This window comes from Crocodylus siamensis, chromosome 5, assembly GCF_052110815.1.
Source record: "Crocodylus siamensis isolate JL-2025a chromosome 5, ASM5211081v1, whole genome shotgun sequence".
Lineage (NCBI taxonomy): Eukaryota > Metazoa > Chordata > Crocodylia > Crocodylidae > Crocodylus > Crocodylus siamensis.
Window position 1 is genome coordinate 205,805,317 of NC_143399.1, and position 10,925 is coordinate 205,816,241.

The 10,925-nt window shown below is 61.1% G+C and overlaps 1 protein-coding gene across 2 annotated transcripts; it reads right to left on the reverse strand.

The window, feature by feature from the left end:
• Positions 1-3,971: 3,971 nt before the first annotated feature.
• On the reverse strand, positions 3,972-10,221 carry LOC149865215 (uncharacterized). Of its 2 annotated transcripts, XM_090048095.1 has the most exons (6): positions 10,016-10,221; positions 9,497-9,856; positions 7,636-7,759; positions 6,197-6,310; positions 5,843-5,956; positions 3,972-5,231 (listed from the first exon to the last, which is right to left on the reverse strand). In XM_090048095.1, exons 1-6 carry the CDS (start codon positions 10,094-10,096, stop codon positions 4,252-4,254), a joined length of 1,773 nt encoding a protein of 590 aa, XP_089904221.1. In that variant the 5' UTR covers positions 10,097-10,221; the 3' UTR covers positions 3,972-4,251. The 2 variants fall into 2 exon arrangements, with proteins under 2 accessions (XP_089904221.1, XP_089904222.1); XM_090048096.1 differs by lacking the exon at positions 5,843-5,956.
• Between the last annotated feature and the right edge of the window lie 704 nt (positions 10,222-10,925).

Below are 10,925 nucleotides of genomic sequence, written 5' to 3' on the forward strand. Positions count from 1 at the left end.
GCACAAAAACATCCAGCACATCTCCCGGCTGGGCAGCGGCCCTCCCAGCACCACGGACGCAGAAAGGGATCTCAGAGTCATAGAATCACAGCAGTCGGGTCGGAGGGACCTTGGAGATCTGCAAGTCTGACCCTGTGCCTGGGCAGGAGAAAAACTGGGCTTAAATGACTCCAGCCAGGTAGGCATCAAGCCTCCTCTTAAATACCCCCAGGGTAGGAGCCAGCACCACTTCCCTTGGAAGTTGGTTCCAGCTCCTAGCCGCCCTGACCTGGAAGTTGTTACAGATGTCTAATCTAAACCTCCTCTCCAACAACTTGTGGCCGTTATTCCTTGTTATGCGGTGGGCGCTGGGGAAACAAGGTCTCTCCCAAACCCTTCTGGTCCCCCCTCGTGAGTTTATAGACAGTCACCAGGTCCCCCCTCAGCCTTCTCTTGTGGAGGCTGAACAGGTCCCGTCGCCTCTCCTCGTAGGGTCTGCCCTGTTGTCCCCGACCATGCGAGTGGCCTCCTCTGGACCCTCTCCATGCTGTCCACAACCCTCCTGAAGAGCGGCGCCCAGAACTGGACACAGTCCTCCAGCTGCGGCCTGACCAGTGCCGCACAGAGGGGGAGGATCACCTCCCTGGACCTGCTTGAGATGCATCCGTGGATGCAGGACAAGGTGCGGTTAACCCTGCCAACCGTGACCTCGCATTGTCAGCCCAAGTTCATCTTGGAGTCAATAATGACTCCCACATCCCTTTCTGCCTCCATGCTCTCAAGAAGGGAGTTTCTCATCCTATAAGTGTGCTGCTGGTTACTACTGCCCACGTGCAGCACCCTGCACTTGTCAGTGTTCACAGAATCACAGAAGTGGGGTCGAAGGGACCTTGTAGATCTTCAAGTCCGACCCCCCGCCTGGGTGGAAGAAAAGACTGGACTCAAATGATCCCAGCCAGGTAGGCATCAAGCCTCTTCTTAAAGCCCCCCAGGGTAGGAGCCAGCGACACTTCCCTTGGAAGTCGGTTCCAGCTCGTAGCCGCCCCGACCGGGAAGTCGTTCTTGTGGATGTCTGATCTAAACCTCCTCTCCAGCAGCTTGTGGCCGTTATTCCTTGTTATGCGGGGGGGGGGCGCTGGGGAAACAGTGTCTTCCCCCAAACCCTTCTGGTCCCCCCTCGTGAGTTTATAGACAGTCACCAGGTCGCCCCTCAGCCTTTGCTTGTGAAGGCTGAACAAGTCTTGAAGTGCATCCTGTTTTTGCTAGCCCACCCCTGCAACCTATCCAGGTCTTGCTGCAGTCTTTCCCTCCCTACTAGTGTGCTCACCTCGCCCCAAATGTTGGTATCATCAGCAAATTTAAATGGGTTGCATTTCACCCCATCATCCAAATCACTGATGAAGAAATTGAACAGCGCAGGCCCCAGGACCGAGCCCTGGGGGACTCCGCTGCCCACTTCTCCCCAGGTTGAATATGACCCATCCACCACCACCCTCTGAGTGCGACCCTCCAGCCAACCTGCAGTCCATCTGACTGTGGAGGCATCAATGCCACAGTCGCCTAGTTTCTTAATGAGGATGGGGTGGGAGATGGTGTCAAAGGCCTTGCTGAAGTCCAGAAGGACTCCATCCACGGCAACACCTGCATCCAAGGCTTTTGTGACCTGGTCATAAAAGGCAATCAGGTTGGTCTGACCTGACCTGCCCCTAATGAAACCGTGCTGGTTGCCCTTGAGCATCATCCCTGAAGCCAGCCCATCGCAGATGTGCTCCTTGAGGATCTTCTCGAAGAGTTTCCCTAGGATTGAGGTAAGACTGATGGGCCTATAGTTGCCTGGGTCCTCCCTCCTCCCTTTTTTAAAGATGGGGACCACGTTGGCTATCTTTCAATCATCTGGCACCTGGCCCGAGCACCACCAGTGCTCATAAAGCCGTGCCAACAGCCCTGCAATAACCCCTGCTGGCCCCCTCAACACCCTGGGGTGGAGAGCATCTGGACCTGCTGATTTGAACATGTCCAGCCCCTCCAGAAGCTCTCTAACCCGGTCCTCCCCAACCCCAAGTCATCGTGGACTCCAGGATGAACAGGAGTCGTCAGTGTGATGAAATCATCAGCGCTCTTTCCCACCCAGGCAGGGGGTCAGACTCGATTTCTTGAGGTCCCTTCCGACCCGAGCACCTACGAATTGATGAATCTTTGAAAGCAGCCCCTGCCCTGAGGGCGCAGACTGGAGCCCTCTGCTCCAGCTGGCAGACCTCATTCAGCTCCCTCCCCGTCTGGGGGTGATGCAGCCAATGTCTCCAGGTGGGCAATGACCCCTCCCAGCTCACAGGGGCACTCTCTTGCCTGCCAGCCCCCTCCAGGCCACGGCCACGGCCACGGCCCCTCCTGTGCTTCCTTCCTCATGGCTTACACATGGGAAACCCTGAGGCCCACTAGCCAGGTAGGAAATGAGAGGTAGGTAGGACCCCTCCAGTTCCCAGACCCTGCACGACCTCCACCTGCTGTGCCCCTACTGAAGCTGTAGGTGGCAGCACTTTGCACCCACAATGCATTGCTACAAACCCAAGCGGGGACCCTGCAGCAGGGCCAACGCTACCAGGGGCTTTGCAGCACCTTGCAGCAAAGTGCAACTCACTGCCTCGTGGGAGAGGTAGATGCACGTGCACACATATGCACTCACGTGTGTAGGCACATGTGCATACCCAGGACTGAGCCTTCCACGGCTTGGGCTTCGAGAATAACCACATGGCGTACCCTCCTGCCCTGCCTCTCATCTAAGGCTGGGGATGGGACTGTGCTGGGCCAATGTTCCTGCTGGGACCAACCCCGCAGGGTCCTGGCTGGAGGGTCTTGTCCCTGCCCTCAAGCTGACTGATGCTGCACTGGGGGCAGGAAGGGACTGGGGGGTTTTGCCTTCCTCTGCGGTGGGTTTCTTGAGTGTATATTAACCTTTTACAGCAGCAGGATATTGGCAACCGCAGTCCTCCTGCTTTCCCCGGGGCAGGTTCAGGGGGCTGTGGCAGTAGCTTTACTAAGAGGTTTGACAACACACTTGTCTGGGCCTGAGGCTGATCCTGCCTCAGGCCAAGGGCTGCACTAGTTGTGACCTCTGGAGCTCCCTGCCAGCCCCGCGGCTGGACGATCCCTTGCTCCAAGCTGCCGTGGGAAGCAGCAGATCCAACTGCTCAAGCCAAGCTAGATGGGTCCCGAGGACCGGGACAGCCAGCATGGGCTCCCACTAACCAGTGCTGGAGCAGGGAGCTCTGCGTTTGCCTTCATTCACGCAGGTGGGGCATGACAGTATTAAGCTCGTAGGAAAAAGGCCCAACAGAAGCTTGCTCTGTCCCAGCTCATCGTGATGCTCCAAGCCCCTCCAACCCTCCCCGTGCCTCACCCCGCAGTCCCGGCAAGGAGCACAGCCAAAGGAAGATGCCCGTGTTGCACGTCCCGAGGCCATCGCTCAGGCGTAGGTCCAGGACTTCCTGCAGGAAGTCTGATCCCCCTGCTCCCCCACCAGCATGGGCAACATTAAGTCCCTAAAGCAGGTGAAAATCCCACCCTGGTTTCCCTCAACTCCCCCCTTCCACTGCTGCTTCCTCCCCTGCGCAGGGGCAGGGAACCTCCAGCGCCAGCCAGGGAAGGGGACAGCAGCAACAGCTGCCCTGGGCAGGCGCAGGGGACTGGAGGTGCCATCCATCACTGCTGCTGTTTGCTGTCCCCATCCTCAGTCGCGCATGTCCGAGCAGCGTGCAGGAAGGGCTTTGGTGCTACCCTGCCCCTGGGGACTGTGGGGAAACATAGGCAAGGGATGGGGGCAAGGGGTGGAGTGCATCTAAGCAGGAAAGGGAAAGGAAGATGTCTACCAGCTTTAGGGACAGCTCCCCAGAGGCTCCTGTGGTGCCGTGCAATCCCAGAGGTGCATCCACACCGCAGCACCCGCTGCACCTTGCCTGTACCCACAGCAGAAGAAAGCCTCGCTGAAACCCATGCAGGATAACACGTGGAGACCTCCCCCATGTCTTTATTTGTGCTAGGAAGTGGTGGCCCTCAACAGCCCTCTTCTGCAGGGGTTCACTGCAACTCCCGCTGTGCTCCCGACCCCTGGCTCCAACAGCCAGGAGGCCGAGAAACACCCGCTACGTCCTGTCCCTGGGCAGCCACACCTGCAGCAGGCAGTCACTTGCGTCCCATTGGCCTCACGGCCCAGTCCTGGCTGGACAACGCTGTCCCCCGGCGCATCAAAGCTCGCAGCACCCCCCAGTGCTGCCGCTACCCCATGCTCTCCATTTTCACATAGGCGAACTGGCTGTTGAGCTCAGCCCCAGGTGGGTTGTGCTGGCCAAGGCATGGGGCTGCGGGGGCACGGCCAGCCCTGCTACCGGGCATCTCGGGGGCATGTGTGCGCGGATGGCGGAGAAGTGGCTCGTGGTGGGCGAGGCCGCGGGTGGTGGCGACAGTGGCGGCACCGCTGCGCTCGTGGGGCCGCTCGGCCGCGTGGGCCATCTGGTGGCGGACAAACCAGGAGTGGCAGCCAAAGCTCTTGCCGCAGGCCGGGCAGCGGTACAGCCGGCCCTGGGAGTGGCCCCGCAGGTGCTTGAGGAAAGGCGGCTTCTGGGCAAAGCTCTTGCCGCACTGGGTGCACTTGAAGGCGCGCTCGCCAGCATGCGTGTTCTGGTGCACGGTGAGGCTGGCCAGGCGCGTGAAGCTCTTCTCGCACTGCGCACACTTGTAGGGCTTCTCGCCCGTGTGGCCGCGCCGATGCTCCACCAGCGTAGAGAGGCGGCGGAAGCGCTTCCCGCACTCCAGGCAGGCGTAGGGGCGCTCGCCCGTGTGCGTGCGCTGGTGCTCCAGCAGTGTTGACAGCCGCCCGAAGCCCTTGGCGCACACGCCGCACCGGTGCGGCTTCTCCCCAGCGTGGCTGCGCCGGTGGGGGCCTGTGGGGGTCGCTGGTGGACCTGTGCTTGCGTAGGTGCGTTCCCCACAGCTCTCCCCGCAGCGCCCGCAGGCGTGGGCTGGCCCCCCTTCCCTCCTGCTGCCGCTGGCTTTCCCCCACTCTGGGGCACCCAGGCCCGAGGCACTAGAGTCTCTCTCGGGTTGTGGGGGTGTGGGCAGTGCTGGGGGGTCTGTGCCGTACAGAGTCGGGACGGGCGGGCCCTGGTACACACTCTCTTCCGGCCGCTGCACCACGGTCCAGTGTGGCTCTGGACCGTCCACCTTCTCCCTCTCCCTGCTGGGAAGCCAGCCGGCGGCTGCAACAGAGAGGGCAGCCTGTGTAAGGCAGAAACTGACCCCCCTGGACAAGCAGCTGCTCCCCTAGGTCCCTCTGTGACCACAGACCCAGCACAGCCTCTTCTGTAAGTACATGGGAGTCCTACACCTCCATAAGGCAGGAGTGTGCCGCGAGGAAGCAGAGCCAGGGCTGCCCGAGACAGCGCGATGGACCGGGACTGGGACAGAGAAACAGCCTGTCAGGCTGCAAGTCTGGATGACGCAGGAGCTGGCTCTGTCTGGAGCAGCCGTTGGGAGGCTGCACACAGGGAGAGGGAGCGGCGGGCTCCATTCTGCCGCCAGGCGCAGCAAAGAGCTCAGCAGGGCTCTCCCCAGGACGACACACTCCCCATCCTCCAGCCCAGGGGGGCTGTTAGATCCCTCCTGCTTTTCCAGTGCTCACCCCCCCACCAGGGCAGCTCTCCCAGGATGCTGGGGCAGAGGAACCGCCATGCAGGGAGCACAGGAGTCTCCTTCCTGGTAGGAAACTGCATCTGATCCCTGCCAGAGCTGATGGGCCCACGTGTGCGGGGCTTTTGGAAGTACAGGCCTCTGCTGGCACCAGCAGCAATCACCTGCGCCTGTCACCCACCTGCTAGGGGCTCTGGAGGGGCTTTCCCTTCCTCCCTGCCCTGCTGCTCTTCTGCCACAGACTCTTCCTCCTGCTTGACCTGGGAGGAGATTTCCAGGGTCGAACATGGAGATTCTGTTCATCGAAGCGAGAACTCAGTTAGGATTTCACGTTAAATAGATGCCGGTGGCTCCTGCTGAGCCAGCCACGCTAGAGCTGCCATGGACCCACGAGCTCACGGATGGCGTGTGAACAGTCACAGCATGCACAGAGCAGGGGCGGGAGCCAGAAGTGCATGGAGCAGGACCTGAGCAGCCCTACAGCACATCAAAGGCACGTCGAGGCTACAGCTGTCGGAGGGGAGCAGCCTCTCACCTGGATTAGCATCTGCAGAGGTTTCCCGCCCCTCCAAGTCTGGCACATCCCGGGGGCACGGCTCTTCTCCTCGCTCAATGCGGGACAGGATGTCAGGCTTGGAAATGGCATAGTCTGTTGATGGAAGAGGGGAGAACAGGACATAGTGTAATTAATGCTAAATGGACACAGTGTAATTAATGTACACAGCTTGCAGCAAAGGGGCACTTTCTCAGCTGCTTCATGTTATTAGTCATTCGATAAGTGAGACTCACCTAGTGCTTCATGGCAGGGTGTGTCAACACCTAGGCAAATAAGCAAATCAGGGCACCCTGAAAGGCAGGAGCATCCCATCTCCCCTTCTCCATTCTCCAGCGAAAGGAAGGGAGGGGAGATGGGAAAGGCAACTGGCCCAGGGTCTCACAGCAGGGGAAAGAGAGCTTGGAAGAAAATCCAAAACTTGAGGTCCAGGCCCATGAATAAAACCAAAATGCCCATAGTCCCTACCTAGAGTCAGAGAAAATGAGGGTTTTTAGAGACCTCAGGAGGCCACATTTAGTCCAACTCCCTGCTCCAGGCAGGACCAGCCCCAACGACATCATCCCAGCCAAGGCTTTGTCTACCTGGGTCTTAAACACCTCCAGGGATGGACCCTGCCACCTCTCTGGGTAACCTGTCCCAGTGCTTCACCACCCTCCTCGTGAGAAAGTTCATCCTAATATCTAACCTCAACTTCCCTTGCTGCAGCTTGAGCCCATTGCTCCTTGCTCTGCCGTCTGCCTCCACTGAGACCAGTCCAGCTCCATCCACTTTGCAACCCCCCTCCAGGGAGGTTGAAGGCTGCTATTCAATCTCCCTCAGTCTTCCCTTCTGCAGACTAAACCAGCCCATTTCCCTCAGCCTCTCCTCACAAGACATCTCCCCCAGCCCCACAACCATTTTCATTCCTCTCCACAGGACTCTCTTCAACTTGTCCACATCCCTTATGTTGTGGGGAGCCCACAGCTGGACACAGGACTCCAGAAGTGGCCTCCCCAGTGCTGGATAGAGGGGAAGAATCATTGCTGCCAGTGCTCCTTCTAATGCAGCCCACTCTGCCATTAGACCCTACCTAGTAGGATCAAATGTTCCTGGCCCCACTCCTGAGATGTGCCCTTTGGGCGTGCCCGCAGCAGGCTCCGCTCACACCATGGGTGCAAGGAATCAGCACTGAATGCAGGCCCGACTCCCACCGGCACACAGCCCAGGTCAGCAGGGCGGCACACTAGGACCCAGGGCACACCAAAGGCTGAGCCCTTATGCACAGAGCGCCTATGAGTGTGAATATGCCTGCTAGGGACAAGCCTTTGCTGCAGCAGTGTGATGAAGCACTTCGCCTCCCAGCCCTGGAGGAACTGAACTTGGCCATGCTCACTCGGTGATTCTGAGGCCACCTGACATAAGCGGAAGCGCATCCTCACCCAGTGAGATCAAGTACTCGTAGTTGCCCTTCATCACGTTCTTGTACAGCTCCTTCTGCCAGTCCTCCAAGTTCTCCCACTCCTCCTGGGAGAAGACCGCGTTGTCCTCAAAGGTTGCCGGGACCTGAAATCATATGGGCATTCGTGTCTCATGCTATGTGACCTGTGCCGGCGTGGCCAGCCCCACACGTGCAACCAGAGTTTTAATGCAGAAGCTCATTTTCACACCACCACTTTGTCAAGGTTTTAATGTTCCTATTTAAATAAGATCCCCTGGGAGTGAAGGGGGCTGAACCTGCTGGCTCTGCAATGCCTCGGAATCAAGTCAAGTGACAGGGCAGCGATTAACGTTGGTTACTGCAGCTGGTCGGGGACTGTAACCTCACCGAGTAGAGCCGAGCAGAGAGAGTGAGGCAGTCCCCCCTTCCACGTCTCGGAGACCGTGCTGGTCAGCGCAAGAGGCAGCGGGCAGGCGGTTCTCCCTATGGAGAACACCACCAGGCTGGAGCGAGTCCTGAAGCCCCTGCCAGAGGGGCTGACCTAAGCTGCCCAACCGATGAGAGCTCTTCGCACGGTGCAGGTCTGCCACTGAGGTCCTGCACACCCTGCGCTGCAGAGGAAGAACATGGCCTGGGGTTCTGCCCCTGAGCCGTGCAGCCTCTTCCACAGCTGGGCTCGAGCTCTGACCTACTCCAAATATTAACAGGCTCCCAAGACATCACCTGCAGAGCTGCTTTTTCTCTACGGGCACCCGGGTCCGCACTTGGACACGCTGCAGCCATCAGAAGAGTTACAGCTGCTACAGAACGGACGAGGCCGCAGAGCAAAGGGTCGGGGCACTCACAGAAGACAGAGGATGGTGGAGGGAAGGGACCAGGTTGCAAGAACATTTCTTTCCTTCCCTCCGTGCCGCTTCTCAGAGTAGTGGCAGCTGGTTTGAGCAGAGCGACACGCGGCGTTTACAATACACCTGGCAAGAAGACGACTGTCATATGCGACAGATTTTCTACGGGGCCCCAGGGGGCTGCAAATCAGGGTGAAGCTACACATGAAGCTACCTCGTTGAGCTAGTTCGAGCCCAATAACCTCCTGCCCATGGCAGGGGACCGGACTTGATGATTTTATAGGTCCCTTCTGGTCCTTCTTTCCATCATTACCCTTAGACCATACTGAGGACACTTTAATATGCAAGCACCTGCATATTAAAGCCCAATGTGTGCTAGGGCCCTTAGAGGGTCTCAAAGTCACGCCATTTCAGGCAAGGGTTAGCCCTGGGCCATGCTACCTGGCTCCCATGAAGGTAACTCTGGCCTGCTCCACAGAGACAAAATGAGCAGTTTGCAGTGCTCCAGCACTCCTGGGGTCTCAGCCACATCCCTGCTCACCAGCCCTCTAGTGCAGGCAAGAAACGGCGTTAACCCTCAACGTGCGACTGCTGACTGCGCGCTCCAATTTCAACACTCCCCAAATTTCACATGGCCCAAGCGGAACGGGCAACTCCCCCCTCACAGACACCCACGTGCCTCCGTGCAGGGAAACGGGGGAGGATCAGGCCAGCCTGACCCCACTCAGTGTGTTTCAGAGATTTAAAGCTAGACTCTGAAGAGAGGGGGAAGGAGAGAAAGCCAGGGTCGATGCCTCGAAGCCAGACTCCTCTGACCCACGAAATGCACAGCTCCCGGCGTCGGCGCTCCTTCCTCCCCTCACTTGGGAGACAAGGGCCCCCCCGCCGCCAGGGCACGTATACACGGGGGCTGCTGCAGACCCCACAAAATCACCTCGCCCCCGTCTGACCAGACAGCCCCGGCTCTTCCACCGCTGCAGAGGCGACACGCGGCCCGCCCGCAGCCGGGCGAGTTACCTTGGGGGCCTCGCCGGTGAGGCCCGGCGGCAGGCGCAGGACCCAGAAGTTCCTGTTCTTGAGCAGGTTCTCCATGTTCTCCAGGCGCCGCTGCAGCAGCCCGTACTCCTGGACCAGGCCGCCCAGCGCCGCCCACTTGCCCTCCAGCTGGCTGCCGAACTCCAGGGCGGTCTTCTCGCAGTCCGACACCTTCTTCTCCGCGGCCCCCGTCCTCCCCTCCAGGGCGAGCAGCCGCGCGGCGAGCGAGTCCACCTTCCGCTCCACCGCCCGGACCCCGGCCAGCAGCGACCACACGGAGCCCGCGGGCCCTTGCGCCGCCGGGCCCCCCGGGGCGGCGGGGGCCTGCGGGCGCTCCTGGACCTGGTCGCGAGGGGAGGAGGGGCGTGACGCCGGAGTCGGCGCGGCCCCGGCCGCACGGCCCCCGCGCTGCGGCACCCCTGCCAGCCCCCACCCCGGCGCGGCCGCACCCCGCGGCGCCGCCCGCGCCCGCCGGACCCCGTTGCCGGGCAACGCGCTCACCTGCGCGGGCGCCCGGGCGGCCATGGCTGCGCTGCGCTGCGCTAGGGGGCGGGCGCGGCGGCCATGCCGCGCGCGGGGCATGTCGGGAGACGCGGCTCCTCCCCCCCCCCGTTTAAAGGGGCCGCGGCGCGCTCTAAGCGTGTCGTGTGCCAGGGCCGCCCTAAGCGTGACGTGCGCCAGGGGCCTGACTTCGCATCCTCAGCACGCGTCCGTCTCCCCAGCCCTCACACACCGTGCCGGGGGGCCGCTGCAGGGGGACCAGGCCCCGTAAATACGGGCCCCTCCGGAGGCCGGCCAGGTCTCGGGGCTGTGGCGTGGCTGCGCGGAGCCGGGGACCCCCGTACCCCCGGGGTGGCTCAGCAGCGCACGAGCACCGGAGGGAGAGAAGGCGTGTTGGACGCGCTGCCTCGTCGCGGAAACGTAGGCCGCGGCTAACCAGCCCCACGGCGCCGCGTCAGGACCAGATTTGCCCTCGCCTGTGCCGGGTTTATCCGGGCAGGGATTGCCGGCCTTGGTGGAGCGTGGCTCCGCCACACCACCGGTGCAGGACGAGGAGATGGGGGTCACGCGGGCATTTCCCCCCTCTTTACGGTGCCCGTGGGCCTGGCGCGCACGGCAGACGGCTGCACCGTGCTCGCGGAGACCGCAGCGCCAAGCCACGTCGCAGGTGGCAGAGGGCGAGGGGACCCGGCGCACAGCGGGCAGCCCTCGCCAGGCTTCCTCGGCCCCCGCCCAGCTGCTGGACACTGCCTCTCCTGTAACGGGGCTGGGGCCCAGCTCCCCAAAGCCCCCGCATCCCGACAGAGACCGGCGAGGGAGCAGCTCGGAGCACGCTCTAAGCCACCACCACGGACTCGCGAATGCTCCCAACAAAGCGACCCCCTTCGTCCGTCGCGTGGAGCAGGAGTCG

Coding starts and splice junctions, on each gene's coding strand:
- LOC149865215 (XM_090048095.1), bottom strand. CDS start 10,096: ATGCCCCGCGCGCGGCATGGCCGCCGCGCCCGCCCCCTAGCGCAGCGC. Junction 9,857..10,015: donor CCGCCCGGGCGCCCGCGCAG/GTGAGCGCGTTG, acceptor CCTCGCGACCAG/GTCCAGGAGCGCCCGCAGGC. Junction 7,760..9,496: donor TCACCGGCGAGGCCCCCAAG/GTAACTCGCCCG, acceptor ATATGATTTCAG/GTCCCGGCAACCTTTGAGGA.